The 16,869-nt window shown below is 36.1% G+C and overlaps 2 protein-coding genes and 1 pseudogene across 3 annotated transcripts in view; 2 read left to right on the forward strand and 1 right to left on the reverse strand.

The window, feature by feature from the left end:
• LOC107568184 (uncharacterized) overlaps positions 1 to 4,678 on the reverse strand; it is a 15,871-nt pseudogene extending 11,193 nt beyond the window's left edge.
• A 34-nt stretch (positions 4,679 to 4,712) lies between these two features.
• Positions 4,713 to 5,625, forward strand: LOC107567154 (nuclear protein 1-like). Its single transcript, XM_016252798.1, has 3 exons — positions 4,713 to 4,830; positions 5,090 to 5,227; positions 5,423 to 5,625. The coding sequence occupies exons 1-2, from the start codon at positions 4,731 to 4,733 to the stop codon at positions 5,215 to 5,217; spliced, it is 228 nt and encodes a 75-aa protein (XP_016108284.1). The 5' UTR covers positions 4,713 to 4,730; the 3' UTR covers positions 5,218 to 5,227; positions 5,423 to 5,625.
• A 2,607-nt stretch (positions 5,626 to 8,232) lies between these two features.
• Positions 8,233 to 16,869, forward strand: part of LOC107567185 (double C2-like domain-containing protein alpha) — a 50,591-nt gene continuing 41,954 nt past the window's right edge. Inside the window, exons 1-2 of one of the 2 annotated variants that reach the window (XM_016252830.1) lie at positions 8,233 to 8,322; positions 9,599 to 9,658. The gene's annotated coding sequence lies outside the window, so the exon portion shown is untranslated. The remainder of the gene's footprint in view (positions 8,323 to 9,598; positions 9,659 to 16,869) is intronic. The other variant, XM_016252835.1, reaches the window with a different exon arrangement.

Below are 16,869 nucleotides of genomic sequence, written 5' to 3' on the forward strand. Positions count from 1 at the left end.
CGTCATAGAGGGCAGAGCATCACGTTATTTAAAGGGAACGTTAACGCGTTAAGAGTAGCAAATGATTAAGTAGCTGCATTGGTTACTTTTATGCCACTGATAAAGCTTTTATATGTAGTTTGGGGTAACAAAGTGGTTTTATAGGTTTGACTGAAATAATAATGCAATAACTGACACTTTAAATCAATGTTTCAAGAAACAACAACAAAAAAATATTTATGTGTAAATTATGTGCAATGTCTTAGCCACTAGGGATTGTTACATAGGGCTATACAGGCATCTAGTGGCAACACAATGATATTACAGATACTAAATTGTGCAAAATGTTTATCTTAACAGTCAATTTACAAATAATGCATTCAGATTTGTGGAACTCAATGCTCTGAATCTCCACAAATTAGTGTCGTTACTATGACAACCAATTTGAATGTGAAAAGCAACTGGTGTCTGAAAAGCCTAGGGTGTCAAATTGGCTAGAAACGGCCCTGCTGGAGAGGCACAGAATCCAAGCTGCTTGAAGTCCAGTGTGAAGTTTCCGAAGTCAGTGATGATTTGGGGTGCCTTGACGTCTGCTGGTGTTGGTCTATTGTGTTTTATCAAGTCCAAAGTCAATGTGGCCGTCTACCAGGAGATTTTGGAGCACTTTATGTTTCCATCTGCTGACAAGCTTTATGGAGATGCTGATTTCCTTTTCCAGCAGGACTTTAGCACATGCCCACTCCACAGTGCCAAAACCACTTCCAAGTGGTTTGCTGACCATGATATTACTGTGCTTGATTGGCCAGCCAACATGCCTGATCTGAACCCCATATGGAATCTATGGGATATTTTCAAGAGAAAGATGAGAAACAGTCGATCCGAGCTGAAGGCTCAATAGTGCCTCAGCAGTGCCTCAGCAGTGCCACAGGCTGATCGCTTCCATGCCACACCTCACTGATGCTGGAGTTTGTGCTAAAGGAGTCCCGACCAAGTATTGAGTGCATAAATGAATATACTTTAAAGAACTTGAACTTTTCTGTTTTGCAAATCCTTTTTTTTATTGATCTTAGGAAATATTCTAATATTTTGAGACACTGCATTTTTGACTTTCATGAGCTGTAAGCTCTAACCATCAAAATTAAAACAAAAAAACTTTTGAAATGTTTTACTTTACATGTAATGAATCTAGAATATATGAAAGTTTCACTTTTTGAAATAAGTTACACAAAAATAACTTTTTCATGATATTCTAATTTTTTGAGATGCACCTGTATAATCAAAAGATAATGATATAATTAATGTGCCACAAAAGAGAATCATCATGAGTTATCTTTAGCATTATCGTCACTATCACAACACTAACCTACATATTTGGCTAGTTTGGTGTAAGGGTTAGGATTAGGTGCATACATTTCTGTCATTAATTGGGTTGTTTTGGGGGTTCTTGATTTTAAATATTGTTTTGTTTTTATAGACTATTAAAATATATGCTTAAACATTTGATGTTTTATTATTGTCCTATTATTATGTCACATTAATGTATTTATAGCTATTGTACATTTAAAGGCCTTTTTGATTGATTTTTGTTTAGAAAAAAATGTCCCTATCTTAACAGTGTTTATTTTAAGAACCATTCATGTGTATATAGGTTTTGTGGAGGGTTAAAATTCTTTGTTTCTTGCTTAGCTGGTGCTATTCATGTTTTAATACCTAAATTAACTTTGACAAAGTACTATCATCATATAGTGAAAGCAACAGGGCGTAAATTTAAATGCATGGCACATAAAGAGACCATATGGGGGGGGGGGGGAAGCAACTGTCAAAGATTAAATAAAAGAGACAGTAGATCATTCAGACAGTAATAAGCCCTCATATATCTGACCTGAACTCTACTGTGTCCAAAGGCTGTGAATGATGAGATAATATGGAGTTAATTTTCAACAGAGACACTGGTAAGCATGGCGAAAAGCAAAACAGACAGACGGCGATAAGCTGTGGTTTATCTAGCAAAGAAATCCTGATCTGGGCAAGAAGGATGGTGAAAAGCAGAGAGATTTGTTATGTTTTCATAGCTGAATGCATATTGGCTCAGCCAATAACTTTGTAAATATTTACTCTACAGAACACCCCATTCTCACATGATATCAGTTTGAGAGCCAAGGCAAACAGTGAAGGCTAAAGAGGGAAAGGAAAAGAGAAGAATGTGTACCAAAACAGAGCATAAAATGAAAGAGATTAGGGAGAAGAAAGGTTTTGTTTTATTTGAGAAAACATAGAATCAACTCAGATTAAGAACTAGAGCACTATGGTTAGAGAGCTACAGATAAAAAGAGGGAAAAAACATTGTGGTGCAGTGTGTTCTACTCATGTGCTATCTCAGGATTGTTTATGGCTCTGGAAGAAGAAATAAACAAATTCTGTAATCTCTAACCTCCCTCATTTCTCACGTAGCTCATGTGTTCATGTACACAAGACTAAGTCGTGGAATATTTGAGTGCAGTAGAAAAACTGAATCTCTTGTGCTCTTCCTCTGTCATTACAACAGCACAGAACCACAGCAGTCTTACTGTAAACTACATCACCCAAAAATATCCATAGCAGTCAACATACAGACCTCTGCCAAATTCCATTGTAATGAGTAGAGAACTTTATGGCCATATGCGCTTGTACAATGGAGTGCAAAATAAGAGCATGCTGGGGAAAAAAGTAAAACAACAAATACATTAAACACAAACTGCTTAATAATAGACAAGAGAGATTATAAAAATATATAGTATAGAAAAAAATGGTGTAGGATTTGAAACAATTTTCACTCAGAAATTGCTAGTAATTTGTAATGATTACAAAGAAACAGCAAATAAACAAATAATTACAAAGAAACCGCAAATAACACACTGAATTAAACATTTTGAAACAGAAAAACTAAAATAGTCAGTCTTGTAAAATATATGGGTGAATTTGTGTAAATTGCTTTTTAAGACTGCATTTATTTGATCAATAACTGTTTTACAGTTATTGTGAAATATCATTACAATCTAAAATAACTGTTTTCAAATTTTAATGTATTTATAATGCAATCTATTCCTAAACAGAATTTTCATCAGCCATTATTTACAATTCTTTGATGAATAGAAAATGTAATTTATAAGTATTAATTCCTTTTGAATGGCTTTTAATGGGGGAACAAATGCTTTTTGCCTTCAGAATCTTGTATATGGCATCAGCAGGGACCATAGGGCCATGCTAACCAGCAGAAAACCTTTTTTTGTGATCAAATGTTTATTAAACAAAAAGAACAACATCACAAGACCAAAGGGAAATATATATCAAATACATATACACACATCCATGCATTGATACATACACAAAATTAACATTTATAAAACACACACACGCGCGCGCGCGCGCAACAAAACAAAAACAACAACAAAAGAACACACAGGGGAACTACTCATGTTCAGGAGCTCAAATTAAACCAATTTAAAATACAGGTAAAGAGAAGAGATCATCTCAACCAGTTTAACCTTGAACATGTCCTGAAAATGTTATTTAGTCTATGAACTGCTATAGGGTGGAAGCTTTCGTCTGCTAGTCTTTGCTTTGATGGTGCAATAATGACTGCCCGACGGCAAGGAACAAAACAGCTTGTGGCCGGACTGCAGTGAATCTTGAATGATGGATTGGGCTTCGCTTTGCCAGTGGAGGATGTGGATTTTGCCAGTTGTGGCAGATTGCATCATATGATCCTCTATGCTGATGACAGTAGCCACCATAGTGCATTTTGTCATGCTTGATTACACACACATTCAATGAGTTTGTACAGCTATTAGGCGCGCAAGCAGCAATGACACACAGAATAAACTGAATTAGAAAGGTTAAGACATTGTGAATGTAGCCAAACTCACACTGCAGTAAAAACAAAATTTCTTCTGCTATAGTTTCCAGCAGGTGCAATTCAAAGACAAGTTCCTATAATAGTCGGTCAAATTATATAATACAGTACCCTGTTTTGACAAACTAATCGTCTGGAGTAGATCTCCAACAGTGAATAAGCAAACCTTTTAGTCTGAAAATAGACATTCACACAAAAGGCTATTGAAATGAGCCTCGCACTCTCTAAAGACAATATTTTCTTTAAAATAGAGGAGGTTAGTGGGTCACAGTCCACCGGGGGACGTCGGGTGTAAATAAGAGAGAGACAAACATTAACTAAATTAATCTAATCTTTCAAATCTTTATCAGATATAAGTAAACACGATCAGACTGAGGGAGAAAGAGAGTTAGCTAATGAAAACAGAAATATTAGACTAATTGAAATGTTTAAAATGTGTTGTTTTGTCTTCCTGAAATGAAAAAAGAACAGCATGAACAGACAGTTAGGCCTAAGTTTGAGATCCATATCAAGTGAAAATATGAAACAAAAGTGTAAGTCAAAACAAAAACACTGTCATCTGCTCTGAAGGACATCCTGTCTGGCAGTCGGTGAAGTATGCTGATAAAACATTAACTCACATCTGATGCAACTTTCCTTCTGGTCGTGTTGACCCATCCATAGGCGGGGAGCTGAGGAACCAAGGCGGAGCCACGTCTTTAAAAGAAGGTAACTCGCAGGCTTGTAAACAACGCTGAACCGAGGACAAGAAAGAGGACTTTTAGAAACACATCTATAACTGAACATCGCATATTTTTTGCACAACTGCTCCTTGTGTTTATCCGCTGTTACTCCAGAAGTTTCGCAAATCGCTGACAAAATGAGCAACCACGTTGACGTGAAAAACATTGAGCCGACCACTTTTGAGGACCGCTACTACGATGAATATGAATATTATAACTTAACAGACCGTTATACCGGTAGGTTTTTTAAAACGCTTCATTATTATTATTATTATTATTATTATTATTATTAGGCTGATCTATAAAATGTTTTTAAAAAGTAAAGTATTTTTGGGAGTTGTGTAGCCACAGTGTTGCCATGACAGCTTTTCTGTGGATCTGGCAACACGAATTACTTTCTAAAGAGCTTTCGTTCATTATCGGCGTTCTCCATAATGTCTAGTTTGCCTACTGACCTGCTTGTGTGTGTGTGTGTGTGTGTGTGTGTTGACTACAGAGTGCGCTAGTCGCAAGGGCAGGACGAAGAAGGAGGCGAGCTGTAACACGAACAAACACAACCCTGCGGGACACGAGCGCAAAATAGTGGCGAAGCTCCAGAATGCTGAGAAGAAGTCCAAAGAGTGACACAGAAGAGGTGTGTAAAACACCTTCTTTCTACAGTATAGTCAACATTTGAAGTGGTTCAAAAAAGTTCATCAAGGTTGTCTGTATTGTTTTGGTTTTAGGACAACTTTGATGAAAGGATTTAATCCACTTCAAATGTTTACTACTATAGATTAACACTGAGAATAAAAAACATGTTAATTGAACAATCATGCTTGTCTTGTAGATTGAATCGGACGGCTATCATGGCAACCGACCACAGGTGTCTCTGCGGGAAACGGGCGCTGCGCTGCAGCGGGATCCGCCTCAGGGCGAGAAGCCTGACTCGTGAAGCGCAGTTTTGTCAGACACACCGCTCTTGTGTCAACCCGATCTCATGAAAGTGCGTATAAATAGTACGCCAAATAAAAACGAAAACTCGTGGTATTGATATACGCAAAAATGGACTTTGGCGTATGCTACGCGATGGGTAGGTTTAGGGTTGTGGGGTAGATGCGTATATGTAGGCTACGCGAAAACTGCGTATCATATTCAAGTCCAAGTTCAAGTCTGCTTTATTGTCAATTCTTCCACATGTACAGGACATACACACAGAGAATTGAAATTGCGTTACTCTCAGACCCTTGGGTGCATACAGATAACATAAATACAGATTAAATTCAAAATACAACTATACAAATATACAAATAAGGTCAAATGTAAAAATATATATATAAAGCGCAAGGCATATGGCACTATATGCACGCCAAAGTAAATTTTTGCGTATCAATACCACGAGTTTTCGTTTTCATTTGGCGTACTATTTATACGCATTTCCATGAGACCGGGTAGGCTATGTGGTGGCCCTGCAGATCCAGCACCTGTTCAGAGGAACCGATATGCTTGTGAAGTTGAATACTTTTAAACGGAAGCTTTGACCATGTTTGGTTTTTTTTTTGTATGACATTTTAAAAGTTCTCTTCTTTTAATAAAGACCACTTTTTCCATCAAAATTTGATCTGAGATTTCTTTGACGCCCTCCATTGACGATTTAAGTAAAATAAATAAGTTTAGGCCTATATTGTTTTAAATCACAAATAGAACATTACATATCCCTATTTTTTTAAGCAATTTTCATCAATAAACATTACATGAACCGCATTTCTCAAATGATAAAAAAATTGTTTCTTTAAAAAAATGTAAAAATACTTATATTATCGCTAGTTTTTGTATGTGGCATGCTGTGGGATTTAAGCATTTACACAGTTAACTACATCGACTTGTTTTCTGATTGATGCACAATAACGTAAGCGCAACCACACATTTTGAGTGGCATTTATGAAATGTTTGGATTATAATCTCCCATACCTCCTAAAGAATTTAGTGCATCAACACGCATTTCAAAGTGGTATGAAGTGCTCCAAATGACCCAGTATACTGTTAATCTATTTGTGACCCTGGACCACAAAACCAGCCATAAGGGTCAATTTTTTAAAATTGAGATTTATACATATAAGTGAAAAAATTTGCTTTCCATTGATGTATTGTTTGTTTGTTTTGCTATTGATGTATTGTTTGGATGTATTGGTGGTTTGTTAGGATAGGACAATATTTGGCTGAGATACAACTAGGCCTATTTGAAAATCTGGAATCTGAGGGTGCAAAAAAATCAAAATATTGAGAAAATCGCCTTTAAAGTTGTCCAAATGAAGTTCTTAGCAATGCATATTACTAATCAAAAATGAAGTTTTGATATATTTACAGTAGGAAATTTACAAAATATCTTCATGGAACATGATCTTTACTTAATATCCTAATGATTTTTGGCATAAAAGAAAAATCAATCATTTTGACTCATACAATGTATTGTTGGTTATTGCCTACAGGATTTTTGCCTTATTTCAAGTTAAAATATCTAAAAAATTCTTAAATCATGATGCATTTTCTATATAAGAAAAAATATATACGATATTTAGTCTCGTTTCCTGGGGTAAACAAGTAAAATTAATTGCCAGCGGGGTAAGAAAAATTATCTTAATGAAAATGGAAACAAGATTATTTTTCTTACCACTTTCATTTTCATCATGCAGGCACGGTAAATGTGACAAAAATGGCATGTCTTTTTTATAAAGGATCCTGTAAGATGCATTAATTCGCGGAGAGTTACATTTACATCAGGAGAGGATTTAATTAAATTTGATCTAATTAATTTATTTTGCCATATCCACATGCATATTTATTGGAACGGTACCGCATTTTGGCGTTCACTTGATAACATCTTTTTGCGACCTCTAAGTAACCTAATAATTAGAATTTCCTTTAGGATTTCCAGTGTGGTTGGATGCATTGATTACACACATATTCTGAAAATGAAGCTGAGTACTGTATGGAATGGAAGGATGCCAGATAGTGCAAGATACAGTATATAACCACCACCACAGCTGTTAAATGAACACAAATTATTCACAATTTATTTGATCATCTTTATGTTCTACAAATACAAAAGCAACAAATTATTATTTTCCCTGTTGGATTTTAATATTGGTATTGTGGCAATCTCCTCTTCATCTGTCAGTGATGCTGGTGCAGGTTATCCTCCCATTTTACGAGTCTCTGCCTTCTTGCTGTTGGCTTCTGAATAGAAGTCAAATGTTTATAATAAAAAATAAGAAATAGCATGTTGGATTATAGAGCATTTAATTATGTGAAAAAGCATTAGACTATGTGGGGAAAGCTGCTGCACATTGAAATAGATATACACTGAATGATATTTATTGAATGACAAATATTTGTAAAGTCATGTAACGTTAGCCTACATCCATTTTACGCTTGAAGCTTTACCTGATTTTTTCCTGCTGCCACATTTCTTTTCTTTTCTTTTTTTTGCCCGTGGGATACCATGAAAATGAATATTAGTTCAATAAATTACCTTTCTGCCAGTTTTCACCTCCGATAACATTGATTTAGAATTAGTCTTTTTGGCAGGAGCTGTTGCCATGGTGAATCGTAATTTCGGAGCTCCATTGATCATAGCTTTTCATAGTCGTGGTGCACGCACTAAACTCAGAGTTAACATACTCAGAGTGGATTGAACTAACTCTGATCAGCTGTTCAGAAACCGAAAACTCAAGAGTTTCCAATCTCAGGGTAAGTCAACTCAGAGTTCAAGTTTTAACTCAGAGTTTGTTGAACCTCCTTTCTGGAATACACCCCAGATATACTTGTGCTACTTATGGCTGGTTTTGTGGTCCAGGGTCACATTTAGTCTGTCATGTGTTTGACATTAAAGTCACAATGTAGTTGAAAACGATCTGTCACAGCAACATAAAACCCTCACAGAGCAACACAGAAAGAGGGCAGTAGTGAAGCAGTAAAGAGATGTGGAGCTGAACACGAGACGTGGAAATGAATTTTGCACAGATGATTATCTAGAAGCACCAAGTATCTCATGTAAGAGCGTTTTGAAAAGCATGTGGACTATAGGGAGCAGTTCAAAGCAAATATGACTGTCTTTAGTAGCCTTTTCAACAGGAGCGAGAAGTGGAATAAACAAATGCAACCACTACACCGGCACAATGTTTTTATGCGAGCTTTTTGCAGTACATATACTGTACTTCATAACATATTTCATAAACAATATTCTTCATATCAGGTCAAGTATTTGGTAATTGGACACTGAAAAGAACAATTAAATTAACTCATACTCACAGGATGCACAATCCAGGCTGCATAACAGCAACTGTTTAATAAACATGAACTGAAAAGAAACTGAAAAGAAATACGAAATTAAAAAAGAAGTTATGCTTATTGTGAGTTGTATGAGTTAAATGGAGTCCATAAATGTTGAAAGATCTATATTAGGCTAACATGTAGAGATATGCACACAAAACCAAAGCATTAGATTAAAATTTGATCAGTCAGTAGGTCACGGGAATCTGTAGGTTGATCAGATTTGAACTCCTTTTCTCTTTCCAAACGTGCGTTGCATCATATCACCACGTGAAGGTCAAGAGTAAAGAGCTGCAGCCTAAAGGCTCAGAGAGGTTTACTGTGGGATATAAGCAACCAAAAAAAATAAAAATCACTGAACAACAATAAGGAAACAATGCAAGATTAATATGCAACATATTGAAATGTTGGAATATCTTGTGTTTCACAATAAAATTATACCTTTAAGGTAGCAGCACTCAGCAAGTAATATTCACTAAGACAATATGCAAAACTGTCTGAAATATACATACAAAAATATAAGTTTGAGAGGGATGGAAATTATACTCGTATTTAAGAGCAGTTATACAACTTCATATTCATCTTGCTACGTACACATACACTGGAAGGACAGAAATTGTTTCCTCTACACCTCCCCCTTGCACTTTGCTTGTACCAAAACACAAGATAATCCATTTATGTCATTCTCCCACAGACACACAGCAGCAGTGCAATCCGCTTTTTCTTCCTTTCCCATAATCACCTGAACAATATGGTTAGACATTTTCATGCAGAAATGTTAACATGCAACACAGTCTTGGTCTGTGAATGCACATATATAAGAATGTTTCCAAAAAAGTATATTGTTGAAATAATCCACGTGAGGTACTCATAATTGTAGTTTTACTTTAAAGAATAATTCACCCAAGGATGAAAATTCGCTGAAAATGTACTACCTCAGGCCATCCTAGATGTAGATGAGTTTGCTTCTTCATCAGAACAGATTTGGAGAAATGTAGAATTACATCACTTGCTCACTAATGGATCCTCTGCAGTGAATGGGTGCCGTCAGAACGAGAGTCCAAACAGCTGATAAAAACATCACAGTAATCCACACAATTCAAGTCCATCAATTAACATCTTGTGAAGTGAAAATCTGCATGTTTGTAATAAGAAAATTCATCATTACATTGCTTCCAGCAAAAAATATTCCTCTATCCATAATATTGTTTTCTCAAATCAAAAGTTGTTTCACCTGAATCAGGAGATAAACATGCACAGATCAAGCACCATTTAAAAGGTGATGGACTTTTTCCACTGGAGGAAGTATTATTATGGATTATGAGTATACTTTTATAGCAGTTTAAAGTTAAAACACTTTCATGTTAAATTTGTTTCTTACAAAAATGCAGCTTTTTACTTCAAAAACTGTTAACTGATGGACTGTAGTTGTGTGGATTACTTGTGGATTATTGTTATATTTTTATCAGCTATTTGGACTCTCATTCTGACGGCACCCATTCACTGCAGAGGATCAATTGTGATCAAGTGTTGTAATGCTAAATTTCTCCAAATCTGCTCCAATGAAGAATTAAACTCATCTACATCATGAAATAAATAAAGTGAGTAAATGTAATGAAAATGTAAAATTTTCATTTTTGGATCAACTATTACATTCGGTACTGGACTTAATTTCCAAATGGCAAATGGGTGAATTAAAATAGACGAAGTTTATTAAAAATAGATGTAAGAGAGTATCAGTAACTTTGTGGAGTACTTTTAAAATTACATTTTAAAGTATTGTTCACCCCCTTCATCTCTCAATCCATTTCCCTCCATCGTATCGCTACGAGTAGAGAAGCTCCTCTTGTTGCCTGGCAACAAGCCTTTGGAAATTCCAAAAGAGACCACAGAGACCATAGTCTACCTCTCCTCATGGTGCATGTGTGTGTATGTGTGTGTGTAAGTGAAGACGGATGGGTGCAAAGAGTGCCCGTAGAGTCAGAAACTCTGCTCCCTATGTCAGACATGCAGGTGCGCAAGTGTGTGTTTGTGTGCTTGTTCGTGCATTTGTATGAATGTCTCTTTGGTTTGAACATCTGGCAGGCCCCTGCTGTTGCAGTAAGACTGTGTGGTGGAGACCGCGCGACTGTCAACTGGTGTGAGAGTGTATGTGTATGCAATCATGCATGAGACCACTTGGGTCAGCACTTGTGTGTATGAGAGTGCGTGTTTAGACATAGCACACTTGATCCCTCACAATCTGCAGGTCAATGTGCTAATGTGCCTGTCACCATATTTCTCATTATATGGTAATGCCTGTTAGTCTTCCTTTATATTCCTTTTTTTTGTATGTGACTCACATGTGAAAGAGTGTGTCCGCTCCTCAGGGGGTCTCAGCACCCTGTTTTTGTATTAGCCACTACATTGTAGAAAAGTGCTGTTTTCCCGAATATCTGCACAATTGCAAATGTGATATTGATTTTATGCAACAGTTCAATATTGTGTTACGTTTTAGATTTAATAATCTGTTTTTGTGTCTCTGAACAACAAACAGCGGTGTTTCGTTACAGAATGAATTCGCATTTTTGAATGAATCGAGTGATTTAGTGAACCATTCATAAAGATTAATTTGCTTAATTTCTGAATGAATCAGAATCGATTAGAATAATCAGAATCGTTAATTGATTGAATAAACGACTGAATGAATTACTGTCACCTACTGGCGGTTTTAGTTTCATATATATATATATATATATATATACATACATATATATATATATATATGACTGTGGTTCGTCTGAAAGTCATATGAAGAGCTCAGATGCAAAAGCCTCTAAATGCAGTCTGAAATTTTCATCTAAAATTAGCATTTTTATCAAGCTCCTATTCCAGGTTCAGTAATTTTACTCTAATGGCAATGTATAGGTGATTTTCTATGCAATTAAAGTGAAATAACTGAACATAAATATAGGAGCCTGATAAAAATGCTAATTTTAGAAGAAAATTTCAGACGGCATTTAGAGGCTTTTGCATCTGAACTCATCATATATATATATATATATATATATATATATATATATATTGGCATTTTTGCATTTATTATGATAGGACAGATCAGATTCTGACTGATTTCTTTGGAAGCGAAGTGGGAGAGAGATAGGGGCGTGATCGGGAATATTTAGAGTAGCCTATCATTTATTTTTAAAAATTATATTTTCTAGGTTGAAATAACTTATTTTTTTGTCTATTAAATGTTTTTCTCATTTTACACAACAATGAATTAAATTATTTGGGGGGTAACGTCTCATCCCAAATTGATGTGTTATGTATGAATTTGCAATTCATTTAATTATACACTAATATTATATTATAATTTATACACATAGGTAGCCTGTAGGCTATATTTATATGTTTCTTATTTATGAGAAACTATTAAAAATATGTCATTTTAATTAAATTTTTCATAAATATATATTGTGTTCAAAATATAATTATATTTATAAAATTCTATACATAATTTGCATATTGCTTTTCATACATATTTATACACACACACACACACACACACACACACATAATTTTATTTGTATACACGCATATGTCAACTTTTGATTTTATAATACTTTTAGACACAAAACTGTACATGTACTGATTACTGGTATAGACTGTAGCGCATGCTAATGTATTCATTGATATTGAAAAAAACACACAAGTAATATGTGTTTAGTGCTTTAATGCCACTTAGTCATTCCAATCTGCTTGCTGTTTTCTGTTCACCTAGTGGCTCTGGTCTTCCCATACCTTACTTCTCTTCTCCTGGTGCTCTTTCTCACATGTTATTTGTACCAAACCAATTATCCATCAATTTCTGTCTCTCCATCAAAACCTGTAACTTGTTTTCTTTCTGCTCAGTAAGCAGTTGGTTAAGAGTGCTAGGCTGAAATAATGAGACTCGGCCCTATTAGTCTCTAATGGCCTTTAATTAATTGAGAGGATAACAATCCAGTTTTAATTTCATACACATTAATGTGCAAAGCACTTAGACCCTCCTTGCTTCTCCCCCCCCCATCAATACCAACCCCATCCTCTCCCGATCTAACGCATCCCCGTTTGAAAATGCTTTTCTCTCCTCTGCTATCTCATAAGACAGGAATTCAGATACAGAGTCCAATTAACTCTCAATTTGAGTTTCGTTTGACTAAAAGAGATACGTGAGAAATTGAAGCGAACGTCATGTATTCTAGTGCACTTCAGTAACAATTGGTAATGTTGTGCCGCCACTCATTACCATGGTGACAGCCAGGTCGAGTTTAGGGGACATGACATCATCGCTTTGATGTCTGTTAGTGTCAATGTCACTGTCACTCAAAAGAAACAGCGGCTCTCCTCTATATCTCTCTGCTGTCCTTTCTTTGTTTTCTTCTGTGCAACACTGAAAGCTTAAGTTGACTCCTCTTTTAATTTCATTCAGCAGAGGTGTAAAGAGTACCTAAAAACCATATTTGAGTAAAAGTACAGATAGCTTACAGTGAAAATTACTCCACTACATGTTACAAGTCACCAATTCCAAAACAACTTGAGTAAAAGTCTTGGATTATCTGATATTAACAGTACTTAAGTATTTTACTTATACTAAATATAGGCTCAGAGATGCACTAGTCAAAGAGACACGCCAATCAAAAACTGTAACGTTGTGGAGAAGCTGCAGAAAACAGGCAGAGGCAGGTATTTAATGGAAAAACTAGAACAAACAGTAAGCCAAAAACCAAAGGGAACAAAAAACAGAATGACTGGCAAACAGACAACCGTTACATTCAACAACTCACAAGGAACTAAAGAAAAACTAGGGCTATATATACACACAGGGGAATAACAAGCTTAACAAGATAAGACACACCTGGGGAGACTAATCAAGGGGAACCAATGAACAAACGGACTACAAATTGACTACAAACACCACGGGAGACAGGAAGTGACATAAAAGTCCAGGGCAAGGCACAGAGAGCATGAAACAAAAAAAGAAAGAGTTGATTTGTGAGGAGAGCAATCACATTTATTTTCTAAAACCAAAAGTTCAGTGACCTGTAATAGGCAATATCACGTCTTTTGTAGCATAAATAAACTGCTGCAGAAAAAGCTAGGTCCATGCAAAATGTAATGTGTAACTGCAACACTCATTTCAAATGTAGTGGAGTAAAGAGTACAGATACTCATTCAAAAATGTAGTGAAGTAAAGAGTAAAAGTTGCTAATATCTTTGATACTCAGTACAACTACAAAGTACCCGAAAAGATACTCAAGTACAGTAACTAATTACATTTACTCCAATACTTTACACCTCTGTCATTCAGTCACGTTCTCATTCAAAAGAAAACCGTGAAGAAAATCAACCCTAATGTGTCGAGTGTATGTGAGTCTTCTTCTTTTTTTTGAAACAAAGACAAATTTAAAAAAGAAGTGTTATGCAATCAGTTGCACTTGAGAGCTCAAACAGAAAACTCATTTGAATTTGAAAGGATGAGGTGCTAAATTATCACAGAAATTCTTTGTGCAGTAAATTTATTTCCAGTTCATTTGTCTCCTCAAACTAGACAGTATTAAAGGCGCAATAGGAGATCTTGGAAAAAGCTAACTTTAGCTTGATAGCACTGAAAGCGAATGTCCCACCCTCCCTGCAATCGCCGTCCAAAGCCACGCCCCCTGAATGCATATACACTCACTCACAGACCAGAGTACCAGAGACAACATTACTACAATAGGCTACATCAGCGGTTCCCAATTCCAGCCCATGTTCCGAAGTGAAGTAAACTTCAACGTATTTCCCCCGCTCAGTGAGGAGGGAGCAATGAACACTGTGTAGGGATCATATCGATCGGAACACAGTTCATGCACGTAGCTCACTTCTAACGAGCTGGTTATTTGAATCGGGTGTGTTAACTAAGCGAGACATTCAAAATATGCAGAACGGGGGGCGCGAGGACTGGATTAATCGCTGGGCTACATCATGCGTCATTCACTGGTGAGAAAACTTTAAAAGTACTACAATACCAGGAACGAAGATCGGGTTGTTGATGTTTGTTTGCCATCCTCGCTCTGTCTGCACAGCGTGCTTGAATGCGCTGATGACGTATCCTGTCTGCGCGAACCGGGTGCGCAGAGGTATGCAGATACATAAGTTGACAGGCAGGTAGGAAAGCTTATTAAAACGCTCGGACCGAGCGTTTTGATTGGACAAACATTTCTTGGTCCTACGCCTTCCACAAAATATATAAATACAGATAAATACATTTGGACCACTTAACTTAATGATTGCTATCGGGATGTGAAGAGACTTTCAACCAGCATAACAAAAAAAAATTCTGAAGACAATCACCTATTGCACCTTTAACATTTTATTTAGATGTCTGTAAATGTGTTTTTTTTGTGCCACATCTCAAGCTTTGATATAATATTCCCATATTGCTTAAAGTGAACTAAAGCTATCCCTAATTTGTGTAGATTAATATAGAGTGCTCCGTTCTTCTCAGCCATGATATATTTCTAGTTTTTTTTTACATGAAATGCTTGATATGTTATACTGTACATAAAATTAAATCTGAGAACCTGCTGATTCTGATGATACCAGATATGTAATTTAACATCCATTAACATGACTGCAAATTATTATTTTGTCTGATTACATTGTCTGATGAAGAGTCACATGGCTCAACACATTACTGCTGGTCTATATGTGTATATATATATATGTGTATATACACAAACATGCATGTATATATTTAAGAAAAAAAAAAAAATATATATATCTTAAATATATTCATGCATGTGTATATACACGCACACATTGAAATTAATCGATTTGACAGCACACTAATTTTCAAATGTTTTGGGGCAAATTGGAATACAAAACTTGCCAAAGTTTCATATTTCATAGAAATATATTTTTTTAGGGTTAGGGTTAGGCACTAATGCACTTGTGGACATGTTACACTTATTGTAACATGTCCACAAAAGGTGAAAACATGCATTAATACCTGAAGCTGTTGCAGAGGACTTTAAATTCAGTAGCTTTACTGTGCAAGGACAGTTTCCATTGTTGCATTTCTATAAAACATTTTGAAGTCACACTCAAACCCCACAAACATTTGGCATTTCTGAAAAGCACATGTTCTTTTTAATATGCACCAGGTCTTAAAACCAGAAGCAAAATCCAATAAAAACAAGATAAAAATCAATGGATGTGTCTCAGGAAGATGGTTGACCTATACAAACTAGGCCTCTTTGATTCAATGTGCAGAGAAATACACACCAAACCCTTATTTTAAATCCAAAATCTGAGACATCACCTAAACTCAACCACGTCACAACAGCTCTTAAAGAAGCAACAACATATTGCTTAATATTTTGTGCAGGTTTTAATGATTACATTGACAGATAAGGTCTATCCTGTGATAGCGATCATGTAATATCCGCACGCTGCTAGAATCATGACCAACGTAACAAAACTCATGCAGTCAACGTCGCTGGCTTTTGAACTCCACTAGTTTCATTCTTCTTAATTATAATTCTAGTTCTCCAAAATGAGAAACTACCCCATGCCTTTTCTGATCAAGTGGTGCCGCAACACTACCACTTGACCTCTGCGGCTTACAATAAATGAATAGAACCTAATTAGAGCGGTTCAATTAGACCTTGATCCAAGTAAGTTAACAGCAGCGCGTTCTCAGATAAAAAGATCACATACTGAGGCTGCGGGGCTGATCGGTAGCGTGAGGCTCGTTAATTGGGAAGGCAGGCCTGCGCAGTAGCAGGAGGCTTTCTTCACCATGTACTATCCGCTCGGCTTTCATTACATCTGGGCCGCAGAGCCTCTCTGATCAGCGTGATAGCATTCTAAAAAGAGTTGTATTAAGAGAGGGGCACAACACGAGCGATTTCACAAGCAGCCAATATAATATGCCACACACCTGCCAAAGAGGCGGACGAG

This window comes from Sinocyclocheilus grahami, unplaced genomic scaffold, assembly GCF_001515645.1.
Source record: "Sinocyclocheilus grahami isolate Dianchi unplaced genomic scaffold, SAMN03320097.WGS_v1.1 scaffold27.1, whole genome shotgun sequence".
Classification (NCBI taxonomy): domain Eukaryota; kingdom Metazoa; phylum Chordata; class Actinopteri; order Cypriniformes; family Cyprinidae; genus Sinocyclocheilus; species Sinocyclocheilus grahami.